At 38.1% G+C, this 18,990-nt stretch overlaps 2 protein-coding genes across 3 annotated transcripts; both read left to right on the top strand.

Moving 5' to 3' along the window:
- Positions 1-2,307: 2,307 nt before the first annotated feature.
- LOC105009193 (regulator of G-protein signaling 21) lies at positions 2,308-4,311 on the top strand. 2 transcript variants are annotated; one of them, XM_010868613.3, is made up of 5 exons: positions 2,308-2,573; positions 2,826-2,885; positions 3,182-3,246; positions 3,416-3,582; positions 3,752-4,311. In XM_010868613.3, the coding sequence occupies exons 1-5, from the start codon at positions 2,488-2,490 to the stop codon at positions 3,938-3,940; spliced, it is 567 nt and encodes a 188-aa protein (XP_010866915.2). In that variant the 5' UTR covers positions 2,308-2,487; the 3' UTR covers positions 3,941-4,311. The 2 variants fall into 2 exon arrangements, with proteins under 2 accessions (XP_010866915.2, XP_010866916.2); XM_010868614.3 differs by having other exon boundaries at positions 3,185-3,246.
- A 9,987-nt stretch (positions 4,312-14,298) lies between these two features.
- On the top strand, positions 14,299-16,408 carry rgs2 (regulator of G protein signaling 2). The gene is made up of 5 exons (XM_010868615.4): positions 14,299-14,504; positions 14,611-14,694; positions 15,208-15,269; positions 15,467-15,633; positions 15,822-16,408. The coding sequence occupies exons 1-5, from the start codon at positions 14,419-14,421 to the stop codon at positions 16,014-16,016; spliced, it is 594 nt and encodes a 197-aa protein (XP_010866917.2). The 5' UTR covers positions 14,299-14,418; the 3' UTR covers positions 16,017-16,408.
- Positions 16,409-18,990: the final 2,582 nt, after the last annotated feature.

The following is an 18,990-nucleotide window of genomic DNA, read 5'->3' on the forward strand; positions in this document are numbered from 1 at the left end:
GCAGGTTTGTACCTGGAATCCTCAATTTTAGGGAACTAAAAGTATTTGGATAGTTGCGTCACATCTGTGACCAGGGAAGACCCCGAATTGGTTTTCCAAAGAATCTTTCGGAAAAAGAAACTAACAATAGTCTAACACGTCAGAAACACTGCAGGAGGTAGGGATAGATGTGTCAAAGACTACAATTTGCAGTTAATCATATCAGCAGTAGTAAACATTTGCATGTGTTAAGAAAATGTAAAAGTTAACAAGATTTATTTTTCTGAAAACAAGAAATTTTGACTTATTCAGGCACAGCTTGATTCTTAGATTAAGGCACTTTTGTAGTTCCAGACTATTATTATTATAATATTTTTTTTTTTGCAGTAAAGGTGATGTTACCAATTGCAAAGGATATGTGAATAAGTATTAAACATGACTCCATTGTTGTCTATAATGTTAACCGGTCCAAATATCAGTAACATGACGGTCTGCACTTTAACAACAAATCCTTTGAATTACATCAAATCTACAGAACAGAGAACAAATGTGTTCATGTCGATACGCTTAGAGTTCACTGTTATATAATTAATAAAAATTTTATTTATTTTTTATTTCATTTTACAAAAACAGTGGGAGTAGTCATAATTTTTTATCTTCCTCAAAATGTAACTTGAAGATAACCAAAGAAAAGTGATTAAGTAAACTTATTTATTTTTAAAAACACATTTCTTGTCTTGCCAGATGGCAGGTTCTTTTAGAGATTGTGGGTAATTAAAACATTTTAGATGTTAATGTTCTTTACACAATGTTGTAAGCATGTTTGGAGAGAAAACAGTACTGATATTGTAGTACTGACGATGCTTATCAAGGTTTTTGGTTACTGGCTGTAAATGTAATGCTATCAAGCCAAAACAGGTCCCACAAATTGGTGTACATGAATGTCCAGATATAAATGACCATTCAAAAGGTTGGGGTCACTTAGACGATTTCTTGTTTTTGATGGGTTTCAGAAGAAAGTTCTTTGTTTCTGGACATTTTCAGCCGGTAATCAAACCCAGAAACTGATGCTGAAGTACTAAACTAAAGAAGGCCAGTTTTATTGCTTCTTTAATCAGCACAACATTTTTCAGCATTGCTAACATAATCGCAAAAAGGTTTTCTAATGATTAGTTAGCCTTTTAAAATGAAAAACTTGAAATAGCTCACAACATGCCATTGGAACACATAAGTAATTGCTGATTACTTATGGTTGCTGATAATGGGCCTCTGTACGCCCATGCAGATATTCCATTGAAAATCCGCCGTTTCCAGCTACAACAGTCATTTACAACATTAACAATGTCTACACTGTATTTCTGAACAACTTGGTCAGAAATACAGTGGTACGTTCTTCAATGGTAGTGTACCTGTACGTCACATGTCATCCCCCCAAAAAATACTTGCTTTCAGATTCTGAATTTGGATACCTGAGCAATAATATTGATTATACTTATCAATTATTGACACATAAACAACATATTAAACATAAAACAATTGTGTTTAACAAAATTCCCAGACTGCGTATTTCAGCACCTTCTGCCTTAAACTCCTAAGACCTGAGCTTTGATAATGTATGCATTTTTAATAAGGGCAGTATGTTCAAGCAGAATGAAGTACATGGTGCAGGAAGCCTAAAACATGACCTCATATGCGGACACAGGGTCTCAGGAGGTTAAGGTGTTATGGACCATAATGAACAAATAGCAAAACCATAAGTTATGTTCAATGATTAGACAAACCATTCTCACATTTCCACCTTTTAACAGTAAAGGCAAAAACTGTATCCTGCAATGCTTCTGCTGTTACTACCTAGAAGTGGCTCAAACCAGCCAAGACAAGAGAGAAAAGTCAATGCCAAACACAAAAAAAAAACAGGAGAAGTCATCTTTGACAGCATTTAATGAAACAGAAAACATCAAAATCCTGTTTTCTGTTCTGTAGTGCTCACTGTTCGTAAATAAGTTGTATTAAAATAAACCATATAATGCTTCAAACTATTTCAGGAAGATGTGTGACTACTCCCTCAAAGTTAAAGTTTAATCCCCTTTAAGTTGGTGGCAGCCTGCCAGTGAGCAGACTAAAAATAATGTGGACATAAAGAACACACTCTGAACAAGAAGCAGTTATGCATCAACTGAGAAATGAGAGAGAGAGAGAGAGAGAATAGGCATCCATGGAGAGTAAAGAGGGAGGAAGAGAGAGAACGCATATCACAGGAAAGGAGAGAGTGAGTGAGGGAGTGAGTGAGTGAGGGAGGGAGGAGGGAGGGAGAAAAAGAAAGCGTGGAGGCTTTCGCTTTTGCTATGGTCCGCTGAGCTGAGTCTGTTTCAGTGTTGCACCATCCAGCCCCTTAGCAACAGGGAACCCTGGATATAAAGTCTTGAGGTGGAGGAAGACCCCTCCGTACAGAGAATGCTTCACCCCAGCATGAGCAGGACCAGGGGACAGAGAGTGTGGAGTTGAAACATGCCCAGCCTAATCATCACAGATACACTGACACAAACACAGCACCGCAACATGGAACAGGACGACAGGAGGAGGAACAAGAACCTGTGAGTGTAGCTTAAAGTTTTTTTTTATATATATACTTTTAATAACTAGAGATTTTGGAAAATGTAATGTGAAGCTTTTGTAATTTGTAACTGGCTATATATTAAATGCACTCTTGAAATTCTATTGATGTGGTAAATACTAAAAGATGAAGTAACATGTAAATACCTACTACCAAAGTAATTTATGCAGAGATGTCTTTATGTAATATGTCATGTTTTATGAAATTTAGAAATATTTTTTTTTTTCCTTAGAGGAAAGAACTTTATGTGCCGACTCCAATGTATGTTCTCACATTCACCCACATCTGAGAGGTAAACCATTCTGATCTCCTTACACTGTTACTTTGCATGGATCCTAACTGTTACTATACCATGCCTGTTGCATTATACATCAGTGGTAGAATTTATATTGAAATTGAAGATGCAAATACACACACACAAAGGCCCAAGTGTCTGATATGTGAAGGAACGTGATAACAGTGTGGCTATAATTGTTCCTTAATTATGTTGGTTCTATGTGCCCTTTTGTCAGATACCAGTCAAATACCAGTTTTATTTTTAACTGGATTGGATTATAGTTGAGTAATCAAACACACATTTTCTTTCAGCAGGCTAAGTTTAGAAGATACTCAACAATGGTCTCAGTCACTGGAGAGACTCCTTGAGTCTAAATGTAAGTTTGACTTTATCAGGCAATCAACATAGTTCAACAAGTAGCTAAATTCAATAAAATATCTAACTAAAAACAGCAAGATAGAAATGTCGAACAAAAACAGCATGAGTTGCCAGGCTTGGAGCTGCATCAATGTTTAATGTCTGTGAGCTTTTCTGCTTCTTCGCAGATGGACTGGCCACATTCAGGACCTTTCTGAAATCTGAATTCAGTGATGAGAACATTGAGTTCTGGCTGACATGTGAGGAGTACAAGAAAATCAAGTCTTCGTTCAGAATGTCATCAAAAGCAAAGAAAATCTATGAGCAGTTTATAAAGGCTGAGGCTCCCAAAGAGGTAAGACTGATAAATAAATATTTACAATACAATACTACTTACTAGAGATTCAACAAACCGCAGTGAACTGCATTCTATCATAATCATCATCATCCTGCTACTAAACCTACCTTGTTGACTATTTGTAGACCTGCTATATGAAACTTCATTTTAACTTATCTTGTTCCAGATAAACATTGATTACCACACAAGGGAGCAAATAAAAAGGGCTGTAAAGACTCCTACACTTCAGTGCTTTGACGATGCCCAGAAAATTGTTTATGGGCTGATGGAGAGAGACTCGTACCCTCGCTTCCTTCGTTCAGACATGTACAGATCCCTCTTGGAGTCCCTTGCCGCTGACGCTGTCAAGGGATGATAGCAGAAAAAAAAGATAACCAGAGAACATTAGTACATTAACTGGAATGTTTGGGTTTCTACACGATGGAAGGCTGACCAAGCACAGAGAGACTGACATGTCTGTGTCCCTACAAACCATGGTCCACACAATATAGTACCACACCCAGAAAAACTCTGTAATCGGGATTTGCACAACAGAAGAACTAAAAATAAGGAAGTAAAAGAAAACAAAGAGAGGATATGGGGATCACGATTGCACTAGATGCTGCTGTTCTATCTGTGACTGGGATTGACGTTTCGTGTCAGAGGTTATCAGATGAATGAATCACAAAGTGAATGACGATCAAATTGAAATCGTCTGCGAACCGAAATCGTCAGCAAACTGTACAGTCCCCATTCAACCGGAAGTGCTTCCTGCCCTGATAAAGAATAGAGGAGTGTGTGTTTCTGTATGTGAGTAACTGTGTCTTTGGGGGGCAACTGGATGCCTACGAAACTGTGATAAGACGTGCTATGCAGGATGGACATTCGCAAGCAGTGCTCACCGACATGGTCAGGAGTACAGAAAGAGCACATGTTCAATGGATACCAGCCTAACAGAACGTATTGTCTATGACAATATAAACATTTGGTCTCTGAAGTTAGTCCAGTTCTGTGAAATGTGTTTGGACCTTTACATTCTTAATAAGGTAGTGAAAGACTTCTTACACTGCATATCAATGAAGAATTATCTACTGAGAAGTAGACCTGAAGTTGTCAGTGCAATTGTAGAGGAGTAGTCTGTGTTCCACTGTGGCTGTTGAAGGTTGAACCATAATTTCTCTAATGAGGATTATGTTTGATTGCTTACCGAGTATGCACAATAGAATGTTGTAAATACGTTTTGAATGTAGTAGATTACTATTTATTACACTCATAGTTTGGATCCTGATGTTTGCTATGTTTGTAAACAGTTTAATGATAGGTAGAAGTAAAGTGATTACATTTAACTATTAAATTATTAACAAAGTACTTGTTGTCCTTCACTTACAAACAATATCTCAATAATAACTGAATTGAAAACCAACAAATTACTCCACAATTATTATCATAGTACAGTCAAAATTTTCCAGACTGTCCATCAATACACATTACAATGTTTTACCAGCGAAACAACATACATTTTCCATGCCCCAAAATTATAATTGTGTGGCAACATACAGTATGACTTCATACATTTTTATGGTGACAATCCATATTCTCAAAAATGAATGGGAAATAGTGACTTTGATTACAGCAAATCATGTGACAGCATGATGAGTTTAAGTACACATGATGTCTTCAATGTGCTTTATGTGAAACCATATCAATGTACAAAGACACTATTTCTCAATGACAAAATATCCCATTATCACTGTGGTTGCATGTTCCTTCATGCCTTCATTTTTATCTGAAATACACATCTGGTGTCTTATTTCTGAAGTGTTTTTTTACTTTTTTTTTCTACCTCAAAAACAACATGAAAACAGGAAGGCCTGGGTTTCAGTTTCTCATACAAGAGTGTGTATATGAACAAGTTTTACCGTAAATGTTTTCCTGTGAAGCCAAGGTGTTCCAGCAGGCAGCTTTAACCTACTTAATGTTGGTCTTTTGTACTTCAAACTAAATGGTCTACTAGACCATTTTCAAGTCCAAGACCACGCAAACTAATTTTCCATGCTAAAGCTCTGAGGTTTGTGCACTTTCCAATTCATAAGTTTTGTCAGTTTCACTGATAAGTGTGCCAGGGCAATGATGTGCTTTATTTCTATGTTGGATATTACCCACCCTACCTCCTAGTAGGCACACAAAAGGACTAAGTGGGATACACACATTCAAGACTACAGACAACATATCAATTGCTTAAGACCAAAATCTGTTTACGGTATACCAACCTCCCTGCAGGTAAGTCTGAAAGGCATTGATCCATCTTTTTTAAAGTGATTTGATATATGCTCTGTGCAAGATGTTCATTAGAATAACTCACACAATTGGATATCTTTTCCAATGTTTACTCCCAGGTGCCTACTGTTCCCCCATTTTTATAACCCCATGATATATTGCATTGCATGATAAGTGATAAAAATACTTATTTTTCTTAATATCCAGGAAATGTATTAATGCCTTTTTTCATGCATGTAACATACATTTGTCATATGTCACCAAGGGTAAAACCAAAGAGGTGTTAGCTGAAAGAAAACAGATGGTTATTAAACCACTGATCAGGTAAAGGATATTAAAACCAATACAAGAACAATTGAAAATACCACTATGAACAATCAAGACAATAATCAAAGTTCTGGAGTGTGGAACAGATTCAAATATTCCAAGAAGAGGATGTATTCGCATATGTCCCTGCACATGGTGAAGAAGATGGTGATGGAAAAGAATTGAAGGATCACAGTTTCAGATCTGCACAGTCTAGTGGAATCATGGGGTTATGTCTCAAAGTCACCTGTTAGATGAAAAAGTTACACAAAAGAAATGCTTACAAAACCCTAACCCACACATTGCAGTGACTGAACTTTATCAAGCATCACTGGAACTACAACTGGGATCGTGTGTTGTGGTCAGATGGGACCAAAATGTAACTTGCACACCAAAAAAGGGACTGCATACAAGGACAACACTTGACACCCACAGCAAAATACAGTGCTGTATCTTTGATGCTTTGGGGCTGTATTGCTACTAGTGGTCCAGGTGTGCCAACCTTGTCAGACTTTAAAGAAGAGAATCATCACGGTTACCCACTCCAACTGAGGCTTCACCAGATATTGATTGTAGTGGTGCCAATACTTTTGAAACCTATGTTTTGCAACCAAAAAAAATACATACCACTCAATGAAATGTTTTGTGTTTGAGAAATAATTGTGTTGTTATAAAAATATATTACTACTCATTGTGTTTCTTCCCAATTCAATTCATTTTTGCGTTGTTTATTTTTTTGCATTCACTTTTGGACAGTTTAATGAAGGGTGCCAATACTGCTGCGTCGACTGCATTAATCATCTGTATATAGTTCAACTTTGACCATGACCTGGTAATGCCTTTCAAATGCTCCTTAGCTGTGATGGTGCAGGTGAGAATGAAAAGGCTTGGGCAGACTGGGCAACCCTGTCTTGTAGAACAGAAAAGCTGAAAGGGATCTGATATCCTACCATTCAATTTCTCTGACGCAGTGGGTTGATGATAGAGGACCCTAATCCATTTTATGATGTCAGGCCCAAAAGCAAATGTATACAGTGCATAAAACAGATAAGGACACATTTATTCAAAACCAGCCATACTGTCATACAGTAGCTAGATGATGTACAGTGCTGTCACTTATGATTACATTAAAAGTCTCATGTTGTTGGGGAATAGTTGACCTGGTACAAACCACAGCTTTCTCCAAAGATATTAGGGAGCATATCAAGGATCTTGAAAAACAATACATTCATACACAATCACCTTTCCTTATACTTAAATGCAGAAACCAATTTGCCTGGTTTTGGTAGAGCCAGTTTGTGCAAATTTGAACATGTACATTTATGTCATTTAGCAGACTCTTATCAACTTAGTGACTCTGGCCAATATGCTTATTAATTTGGGGCGCAACAGGAACTTGGTTGCATTTTTGCTCTGTCCGAAGCACAGGTACTACAGGAGAGGAGTATTCATATCAGGAATTGTGATTCCACTTTGTTTAGCCACTCCTTGTCTATGAATCCTGTTGAACAACGCATTAGTACACATAATGTTCCAAGTTGTTGAAGTTGGGAAACTCTACGTTTGCGTCCCTCCATCCCCATCTTATGTACCAGTGTTCAATTGTTATGGAATGAAAGATGTGTTTTTTTTTATGTGTGTGTCATAAAGGAAGGAATTTTGGAATTTGGAATTTATCAAAGGTGGGGAATCATCCACCGGGAGAGTTAATGTATGCAGGCCCTGAACCGAGCCTTGTCTTAAACATGAGCTTTAGGACAATACATTGAAAAAATGTACGTTTTAATTTGGTTTGGATCAAGTGCCTGCACACTCAGTAGCTCTCTAGCATTCTCCAGAGAGAATTACGTATTTTATACAGTAGGCTAACATAGCAGTAATTCTACTGGGTGCCTTAATCAGAGCACAATAGTATAATGAAATAATATAATGAATAAAATGTCTCTATGAATGGATCACATTCTCCTCTTGTAACTGAAGCCAGTTGTGTTCATAACATTTCCCATCTACCTCGGAATTGAAGTTACAAAACAATACTCCTCTCTATTTAAAGCAAACTTCAACCAGAAATGACAAACCATTTGGAAAAACGTTATACAGTCCAAAGCATGGCCCTGTCATGTTGGGATGTGTTTTTAGGTGGTTCGCAGAAGACTGTCCCCAATGTTGATGATGCATGAATCAAAGGGCAACAATATTATAATTAAAAACAAACGGCTCTAACCCCATATTTCCTATGTTCACTTAAAGTTCTAAAGGGGCAATATACATTTTTACTGTACTATTAGCAGAAAAACAAGCAGAAATTACCAGTAACCATCTGTAGTTAAAGTTGTAAGTTGTTTCAAATAATCTTTTTGTACCAAATTAGTCAGAGTGACCGACATTCTCCCCAATTAAACTTTCTCACCAGCCCATCTATCAATTTGCATTGACTTAATGATTTAATGTAACATCCTTATACTCACTTTAGTATTTTCCTTTCCATCCTAAACCACCCTGGACAAGGTAGCACTATACCAGCCTCGTTTGGTAAGGGAATACATGGATGAGACAAGTCGTGCTATTGTTTAGAGGCAGGATTCTACACAGTTAGCTGCTGATTAGCATCAGCTGGTTCTCCAACCCAGTCCATTGTGCAGGGGTATAATAGAGCTGCTTGTCTCCCCCTGTTGGCCATCTGCAATACATCACTCAGTGGCACAGCAAAAACACACACCTGCAGACCAATAGACAGGAAGAGTTTGTGCCCATAAGACTTTCACTGCTATTGTACATGGACACTAAATAACTTTGACCGAAAATGAAAACTTGTAATTGTGCTCAGATTCAACACAACAAAACATGCTCAGCCTGCAGGAGCACACTTAGTACTTCCTTACTGTGGATGCGTACGTACCCTGGTTCGGGAAAAAATATGTTTCAGTGCTGGGAAATACCTTGTACTACGTAAGGCTCTTTGGAATTGTTATTGTCTTGGTGGAAACTTGGCTCTACTCACTATTCTTTTCTGTAGACAGCTGCTTATACAAATTCATAATAAACACACAAGGCCAACTCTGTCTTTTTGTTTGAGTTCTCAGTTGGCCTGATGATTTAGCCGTTAGTGCCAATTCACAATGGGAATCAGGACACATAGAGATACAGATGTAGTTTTCTAATAACAAATGTTTTTTGTTACCTAGGAGACAAGTGTGGTGTGCACTAAACCAAAGGTCGCTGGTTCTAATCATCAGTTAAATTGGGCCAGAGCCCCCTTGGGCTGATTAACTTTTCACCATTTCCTTTCACCCAAATAAGAGCAAGGTGAGACTGAGCCCCAGTACCTATCACCCAAATAATAGCCAGGTGAGGCTGAGCCCTGGCGCCTTTGGTTATGAGAACTCTAAGTACAACAATATACAAGATGAAAATCTAATCAACACACTATGCAGTATTATTGAAAAAAATTATAATAAGCCAAATTCAGCAGGTGCGATGAAAATCAATGGACAAACTAGAGAAGATTGTTCTGATACAGAGAAATAAGAAATAATAAAACTAGGCTTTATCTAGTTTGTAAAGGCAGGAGATAAGGACACAAAGGTGCCGCATACACAACAAGGCTACATGTGTCATTGGCCTAATGAGTGTCACAATACATCTCACTGCATTTGTAATTCAGAGGCAAACAAAATTACTAGTTAATTTCTAATCACATAGGCAAAGGTGGTGTGGTCACCAGCCCACCCACAGGAAGGCCTGGCCTACCGAGACTGAGCAGCGGGTTTGGCATTAATATATAGACTATAAAAAATATAGACCTTTTTTCTAATAAGTGGAGTGGAGAACGAATTGAGTAAGCAATGAATTGCGTAATTTGGCTTGAGCAGGTTTCTTAAATGTTGAATTGGCAGTTATCTGTCCTGCTATTATTTTGGCCCAATACTGCTTAGCCATGTGTTTTGAATTAACTGATTCTTCATGTTTTATGTACTGTGGGGTATCTTGCTCCTTGTCAATCTGTGCCCGCTAGCTGAATTTCTAGACAGGCTGTGTTGCTGGTACTGCTAAGCTACTAGCTTGGCAATGTTAGCAGGACTGAATCTCAGTGAGCTAACTAGTTAACTAGCAACTAACCACACAGGTACTATTGACTGGCACCTGCCTTTCCATGTAACCTCTGCATTGTATGAGTTCAAGCCCTATAGCATTAAAATATATTTAGTTATTCCTTATTATTCAGCAGTAATGATCTCACTCTGTTTCACTTGGAAAGTATGGATTTCAACAAATTTGACCAAACATTGCTTTTCAGTGATCCACAGTGATCCAACTGCATGTGAATTGGTGCAACAGGTCACATCTTTTACTGATTGTGCTTTTCATGGTTACATTTGGCTTTAGAAAAAGTGGTTTACTGTAAATTAATCTCTCTACAAGGCCATTGAAAATCTATTGATCAGTACACAGTATAAGAACTGAAGTAGTGCCTTTAAAGTGTCTGACTGAACTTGGTGATATTTTTCACGTAGGTCAATTGAGGTTGCAGTAGATGACATTATCAACCTATCGTGAAGTCATTCATTTGAATCAGATGTGTGAGTGCTAGAGCAAAAACAAAAACCTACTCCCCTTGGGGTCTCCAGGACCAGGATTGGGAAAGACTAGTTTAGTCTGAAAAGCATAGTTCTGACAACCTAAGGCTTTTGATTCTGAAATGACAATATTAATATACTATGTGAAGTGTAAAAAATAGCAAACCTTAAACATGATATAAGGAAACTGTATTTAGTATAAAAAAAACGAAATGTTTTTTTACCATACATCTTATAGTCCCAAGTTGTCAGTGAAAATGGGTTTTCAAATCTGGACAACATCACTGAATGACATCTTCAGAGTACAGTAGCCTAATATTTTCTGTATAAATAGCCAAAGAATGAAATTTGCAGGCCAGCTAGGCATTCCGAAAGCCTAGCTGGCCTGAAAAGTCTTTGGTCATCACTAATTTCATTTTGCCATGATTTGCAAAATAACCTTGAAAATCAAACTAACAAAGCGGCTATCCAATAAATGCACTTGCTGAATCCACCAAATTTAGTAGGTGAAGTTTGAAATTGTCAAATGTCAAAGATCTTCCAACAGGTGCTACAGTAGCTGGTATGCTTTGGTATTATGAGCCTTTATTGCATATTACTCAGTTGCTCTTGAAAGATTTCGTCAGACTTTGAAGTTTGTGTGAAAGCTTTCTGCTTCAGCACAGAGTGAGATATTTGGTGTCAAAATCCTCTTTCTTGTACTTTTAAAAATAACGAAATTACACATCTAAAATATATCTGTTTTTATTCATGGAATATTTTAAATGTTTCACCGATATCCATGCAAATTCACAGATTTTCCATATTGGACATACTGTAAGCTGTAATTTCTGAGTAAGGACAAACATATTCAAATCACATCCACCATTTGCATGAAGCCAATGGGTGAATGGAAAGATGCACAGTTAGTGCCAAGCCAGGTGATGTGTGTGCTGTTATACCACCATGCTGGTGGAGCAAGGCCGTCAGTCAGGATGGAGTTCTGCTCTGATAGCTCAGCTATCACTTGGGCTAAATTGGACGAATACACAATAGCATACTCTTTCACATGAAGTCAAAATATAATGTTTTTTGCATCTTGATTAATATCATCTAACCTTTCCTGGAAGAAGTTTAGAGAGATAATGAGAGAGGGAGAAAGGACAGATGAAAGCTGCAGTGAAAGGTTTTGAGTAAAACCTGATGAAACTAGATATTTCCAGATTGTGTATTGCATTAGTTGGCACAGTGTTGCATCAGGTAACGTCCCATTTCTTTCATATCAGTCTAACAAAGTTAGTAATTAATAAAATTGTAGCCAATAAAAATGAAGAAAATGCATGTTGAATCTAGAAATTATTGGATAAAGGCTGTAAAAGTTGATTTCTAACCATTTCTTATTTTTCCTACCATGTAACTATTTTTACAACTAAGAATCTTTTTATAGAAGCGATAAAGAAACAGGAATGTAAGAAAGCGTGTTTGCTGTGGAAATGTGATCAGTATGCATGTTAGTATAGAGCTAATCAGATATTGCATCACATCGTTCTCATCATAATACTTTCCATGCATTCTTTTCTAATGACACTCCACATTGGCCCCATCATAAGCAAATACTCAGTTTGACAAAACAAGTTTCTAAACGCATCCATTGTCCTTATCAGTCTGCTTTGATATTCTCCTGAGACCCAGCCATGGATATACAGTGGGGAGAACAAGTATTTGATACACTGCCAATTTTGCAGGTTTCCCCACTTACAAAGCATGTCTGTAATTTTTCTCATAGGTACTCTTCAACTGTGAGTGACGGAATCTAAAACAAAAATCCAGAAAATCCTATTGTATGAGTTTTAATAAAAATAAAATAATTTGCATTTTATTTCATGACATAAGTATTTGATACATCAGAAAAGCAGAACTTAATATTTGGTACAGAAACCTTTGTTTGCAATTATAGAGATCATACGTTTCCTGTAGTTCTTGACCAGGTTTGCACACACTGCAGCAGGGATTTTGGCCCACTCCTCCATACAGACCTTCTCCAGATCCTTCAGGTTTCGGGGCTGTCGCTGGGCAATACAGACTTTCAGCTCCCTGGAATACCTGCAAAATCGGCAGTGTATCAAATACTTATTCTCCCCACTGTATGTCCTCTAAAATTGACAATTGTTTTGGTCCGTATCTCTAAGCCCATACATGCCTTTTAGAGGACATTTTAATTATTATTCTTTTTTTATTAAACAGGTTAGGTTGTTACCTTGATAATCTTTTTCAGTTAGCAGTTAGTCTGCTCATCTGTTAATAATTGTCCTCTGTGGTTGTTTTGAGGGTGCACTGTTTTGTTTTTTACCTGTCCTTATTTACAGTAATGTGAATGGTTTCATATTAACCATTAACCAATTCATAATGGCACATACAGTAGAATACATTTATAATTTACTGTATACATACAGCACTCTTCACAATAATTGCCTCTAGGGAGAGTTGAGCATAAAATTGTCGCTGTGGTTTAATTATGACATTTTTTTGTTCTGGTTTATCTGCTTGATCTCACAAAATACGAGTGGACTCTAACCTTTAATTGAGGTGAATTTCGGAGGAGGACGTCATAGAACACACAAATGACCTGAGACAAAGGGTTGCGGACCTTCAAGTGCTCCTAAAGAAAATCTACTGGCGCTGTGATAAACAAACCTTTGAGAGTGTGTGGTTTTATTTTGCTCATACACACAGTGGTTCATGATAGAGGCAAAAAAAAGTGTCCATGGTTCACAGTTGTCATTACAAAAGTTGATTGAATCTTGGGTTCACCAAGATTCCAAAACTGCAATTACACACCACCTCCATGCCAACAAGCTACTACTGCTCTACTCTTTATCAATTCATAAACGGCAGGGCCTGGAGTTGGCTAAATGTTAGTAGAACTTTTGTCTAAAGATTGGAATGTTTGTCTATGGTCAGATCAGATAAAAACATAGCTTTTTGGCACTTGCCAGTGGTGGATTTTCAGTCAAACAAGTGATGGCCATGCAGAAAATAACCTAATCCCCACTGTTTAGTATGGTGGTATGTGATGTTGTGGGGCAGTTTGGCTTCCAGAGACCCTGGGAACGTGGTGGATGAATGATCTGTTATCCCACGATACATATTCTTCCACCTCATTAGACTTTGACTCCGTGTTGTAATCTTGGAAAGAAGAGAATGTCAATCTGTCATATTTTAAGTGAGATCAAGCTGATGAAAAAAAAAAGACCTTTATCATTACCATAGACCTATTCTTCTTGGGTGCTAATAATTCTGGAGAACACTATAGATCTTTAAATATGTATTTCCCTAAAAACACTTTACACATTACTATATTTTGCTGGGGCTCAGTTATGGTTTTCATGGGCTTGCTGTGCCCTTACGTCAGTGGCTTACCCTGAGTTAAATATGGACGCACAATCACTCTCAGTAGTGTAAACATTTAGAGTAAGCAGTCAGTAACACTCTCTATCACTGCCATTGCTGCCTCAGGCTCTCACCGTCAGTGGATGGGCTAGTCAACTTCTTACATGAAGCGGGCAAATCAGGTTACAGGTTTGTTCCCTGCCTTTCTCACCCCGCCTTTCTAGCATGACATGTCAGACTATAAAGTGCTCTGACTACTCTACAGGAAAGTAGATTTCTTCAACTGCTACAGTCAGTGCTATAGTCACTGTTTATCCACAGAATCATGAGAGAGTGTATTGTATCAAAAATGGACATGGCGTGTACAGACTGTATGAAGGCTTCTGATATGAAAGAACAAAATGGAATACGGTGAGTTTATTGATTCATGTTTATGGTGTTCGAGCTGGTTTTTACAACTAGTACAATGGTAGCAGTAACATGGCATTATCCTAACAGAAATTATGCTATTTCTCAGGAAAAGAAACTGGAGGACAAGAATATGCTATCTCTTGAAGATCACCTCGTCTTCAAAATCCCTGTCAACAAGGTTATCTTATAGGTGAGGTTCAGAGGTCAGAATGATGTACCATTATAGATCTAAAACTCAGATTAACATAACACCAACCTAAATATGTATCACTGTAAGCATATTTTACTACTACTACTACTATTACTACTACCACTACTACCACTACTTCTACTACCATTCCCACTACCAGTACAACTACCACTTCTACTTGTATTTCCATTACCACTACCCACTACCAGTACAACTACTTCTACTACTACTACTAATACTACTACCACTGCTACCACTACTACTACTACTACTACCATTACCACTACCAGTACAACTACTAATTCTACTTGTATTTCCATTACCACTACCACTACCAGTACAACTACTTCTACTACTACTACTAATACTACTACCACTGCTACCACTACTACTACTACTACTACTACCATTACCACTACCAGTACAACTACTTCTACTACTACTACTACTATTACTACTACTAAGACAAGCTTCTTGTACCTGTTGCATTAATATGACTATTCCCTCTTTCAGGCCAACAGCAGAAGAAGTCGAACAATGGGCAGAGTCACTTGACAAACTACTTGGTTACAAATGTAAGTTCCACCATGATTGCATAAGATTGTACAACGATCATAGAGTTGCAATTTATGTGAATAATTAATCCGGAAGTACAGATCTAATCCAGTACGGATCTAAACTGCACCTTTTATTGGTTGGTGTTTTACCCTCCTACTGTACTCAATTCGAGTTGCGTTGACATTCTCTCATCTTCGATCTCTCTCTCCTGCAGATGGAAAGGCAGCATTTCGAATCTTTCTGAAGTCTGAGTTCTGTGAGGAGAATTTAGAGTTTTGGACAGCCTGTGAGGAGTACAGGACCATCTCATCTCCCGAGAAACTGTCGTCAAGGGCCAGAAGCATCTATGAAGAGTTCATCCAGTGTGATGCACCTAAAGAGGTGAGTTTCCTTTTCACTTCTCTCAGGCCTCATATTCTTAAAGTTATAATACTGATCAACAATTGTATAATAGAAATATGGTTACAGCTATATAATTTATGTCCCTACTTATATGTCTAATGCAAATTTGTGAACACTTGGATTGGGCAAAGGTGAATTAAGGGTATAGTCTCTATATTTGTATGTAGATCAACCTGGACTACCCGACAAAAGATGCTATCGCCCAGAGCCTGCAACTGCCGAGCCTGACGTGTTTCCTGTCAGCCCAGAAGAAGGTGTTCAGCCTGATGGAGAACAATTCGTACCCTCGCTTTCTTCAATCTGAGCTGTACAAGGAAATATACAATGTGGCTAGGGGAGAGGGAAAACATCTCCAGTCTTAAAGTGAATCAGCAGGAAGTTTTAGCTATCCAGTCACACATTACATTCAATTCCACAGACACCACGTATTTTGGTATGAGAAGGAGGTAGTTAATATGTAGCTTTCCCTTTACACTTGAACGTTTTATATTGAACTTTGTGCATTGTCAAATAAGTGAATGTGATGCAAGCAAGCACTTTCTGGGACCATTTGTACAGTTTTATATTGGTAAGTGTTTTTGTGGAGATGTGACTGAGGGTGGAATTTAGTTTTGTCTTTAAGGTGGTTTTGTATCTCATTAAGGTGTTCACAATATAAAGTTGTTAAACTTACTATAAATGAAACAACTGAATGTGGGGCAAATGTATGGTGGCAGCTGGACTGCACACCGTTTAATATTTATATTTTGTTATTGTCAGAATTCCATGATTAATAAAATGATGTTGAATTCAGAATGCCTTTTGCATGTATTGTACCCTGAAGGAAACACGGTGCTTTATTAATGTTTTCAAAGCTATAAATAACTCACAAATCTTGGATGAAATCCATCTACTGTACTCTACTAGATAGCCTATGTCTGCACAATCTCATATTCATAACATCATTCTCCTTCCCTTGGAACAGTGTGTTCACCAGGCGTAAAAGACATGTGTAAGCAGTCAGTTTTAGGGCACCTGGCTATTTACTTTGGGACGTCGTCAAAATCAGAACTTCGGAGAATACTAGAATACACCAGGTGCAACTTCAAAATTTCATAATAATCAGCTGATAATAGCCATGTCTATTTGTGCAATGGTAGCATGTATAGCAAGCAGTCTGACATCTTTGTAACAATGTCCTGGCAAGCAGGGCACATGCTTATGGGCCCTGACCTCCGGGGGAGGGGGGGGGGCTATTAAAATGTTTTGCTTTAAGTGCCAAATGTTCTCATAGTGGAATGGGTTGATATCACAGGTCCCACTAAATATGGTGATGGCTTCATATCAATAAGATGTTCCAGTTAGTAAGATTCTGTGTTCCAAATGCAAAAGAGATACGCTTCATCGGTTTACATTTGAATATGGAGTTTGCGGAATTTGTGTCACAACGCTGGTGTGGATGAGCTCAAAGTAAAAACTGACACTGAGCATACAGCCAGACACCTTTTCTCTTTGAGAGCTGGCCTGTAGTATTTGGACCATTGGCCTGTCACGTGTTATGATATTTCACAGGCTTAATATAAGATAATTTTTCACTGAACACATCTCAACCCAAACAGCCCAAAATAACCTCTTAGACTGCTAATATACTGGCCTAATAACACATTAGTCTAACACATCATCATAAACAGACAAAAATAACTTTTTCCCCCCCCAGAACATCTGTCCTGTAAAAACTGTGCAAGAGCTTTTGTGGTTGCATATTAAAAGACCACGAGGAGAATCTCCCTCTGTGTTTGTGTTTCACAAGCTACACATGGTCTCACCCATACAAGGAAAACAGAGTACTACACAGTATGCTCGTGACTGCGCAGAGACGTCAATGACAAAGCACATGAAACCAGTTAAAAAAGTTTATTCCAAAAATACATTGTATGTATTCCTACCTGGACAACTTATTTTTTTCCTTTACAATGAGAGGATTGTGAAGCATTTGTGTTTTATAAGCTTCTACAAAGTAACTTGTCAGGACTTGCATTAAGCCTATTCTGCTCCAAGGAGTGCTTAGGTGTGTATACACACAAAGAGGTGAACGTAGAAGAGGACACATTGTAAGTCAAGGGGTATGGGGTATGAGTAAGGCCTCCGTCACCTCCGTTCTTAATTATTGGTACAAATGGAGCAGTAGGATAAGAAGGTGGATCATTTTTTAAATGGAAATGTCTTTCGACCCTTAAGTTTCTCACAGCAATCAGGACCATAATCAGGACCATTATTTAATATTTTTGCTCAATATAAGATGGCAACATGTCCCTAAACTGACACGGACAAACTACATGAACAAAACAATACCGGAGATCTTAGATTAATACTTTATTTTCCATGTGGAGAAATTGACAGAAAGGGGGGTTGTGGACCCACGTGTGGACACAGAGGCAGAGAGGAGATGGCATTCCAAATGTTTATTAGAGGATACGCAGTCTCATAGTTGGCAGGCAGGCAGGCAGAGTTCAGATGATAGATCAGTTGACTAGAGGTACAGAGATGTTGGTTGGTTCCAGGTCGGGAACAGGCGATGGTCGTAATGGGTGATCCGAATAGCAGAGGTACAAGCAGGAGTCATGGGCAGAAGGGGATTGGTACCAGGAACGCAGAGCAGAAACAGGAAACAGAAACACAAGAAACAAATGCTGGAAACGCATGAATAGCCAATACGATCTGGTAGCAGGCAAACAGAAAACACAGGCATAAATAGACGAGGGGTAATGAAATAGACAAGGGGCAATGGGAGGTGGGGGCAATAACTGCACAGGTGAAACAAATCAGGACGTGACAGAAATGTACGTTTTGGCACTGTGCCTAACACAATCAAGCCACAAACAGGTAGAACACGTATATGAGATATGAGATGATTCATCTGTACACTATTATCAATTACACACATCCGTACACTCAGTCAACTAGAATGTAGCCTGTTGGCCAGCCTGCTTGTCCTATTGGTTGATTTGAACCTTTAAAAGACCGTATTACCAAAAAAGACAAAGTATAGCCGTGCTCAATTCTGTTTGTACCCTGGTGCCCTAGAGTCACACCAAGGGGAGTAACCCAAACTATAACAAAGCTGTCTTGGGTTTATCAGTACCTTGTGTGTAAGGGTTTAATAGTCCTCCTTGCCTGTCTGTTTTGACCCTCACCACCTTAAGAGCAGAGCTAGTTATTTTTCACAGCATATTTCTCTGCAAAACATCAGCATTTACTTTCCAGCTGATTATGCAATATGCTAAACACTGAATCAAGACCTTGCAAAATAACATTAAAACATGATTAACATTAAAATTACTTTTTTTAGTTAGAGGC

Source organism: Esox lucius, chromosome 8 (genome assembly GCF_011004845.1).
Source record: "Esox lucius isolate fEsoLuc1 chromosome 8, fEsoLuc1.pri, whole genome shotgun sequence".
NCBI lineage: Eukaryota > Metazoa > Chordata > Actinopteri > Esociformes > Esocidae > Esox > Esox lucius.

What these genes read in the sequence shown, in the direction of transcription:
- LOC105009193 (XM_010868613.3), top strand. Translation starts at nt 2,488, where the DNA reads ATGCCCAGCCTAATCATCACAGATACACTGACACAAACACAGCACCGC. An exon ending in AGGAGGAGGAACAAGAACCT is followed by an intron (nt 2,574 to 2,825) that starts GTGAGTGTAGCT and finishes TTTTTTCCTTAG; the next exon opens with AGGAAAGAACTTTATGTGCC. An exon ending in GAGACTCCTTGAGTCTAAAT is followed by an intron (nt 3,247 to 3,415) that starts GTAAGTTTGACT and finishes GCTTCTTCGCAG; the next exon opens with ATGGACTGGCCACATTCAGG.
- rgs2 (XM_010868615.4), top strand. Translation starts at nt 14,419, where the DNA reads ATGAGAGAGTGTATTGTATCAAAAATGGACATGGCGTGTACAGACTGT. An exon ending in AAAGAACAAAATGGAATACG is followed by an intron (nt 14,505 to 14,610) that starts GTGAGTTTATTG and finishes GCTATTTCTCAG; the next exon opens with GAAAAGAAACTGGAGGACAA. An exon ending in CAAACTACTTGGTTACAAAT is followed by an intron (nt 15,270 to 15,466) that starts GTAAGTTCCACC and finishes TCTCTCCTGCAG; the next exon opens with ATGGAAAGGCAGCATTTCGA.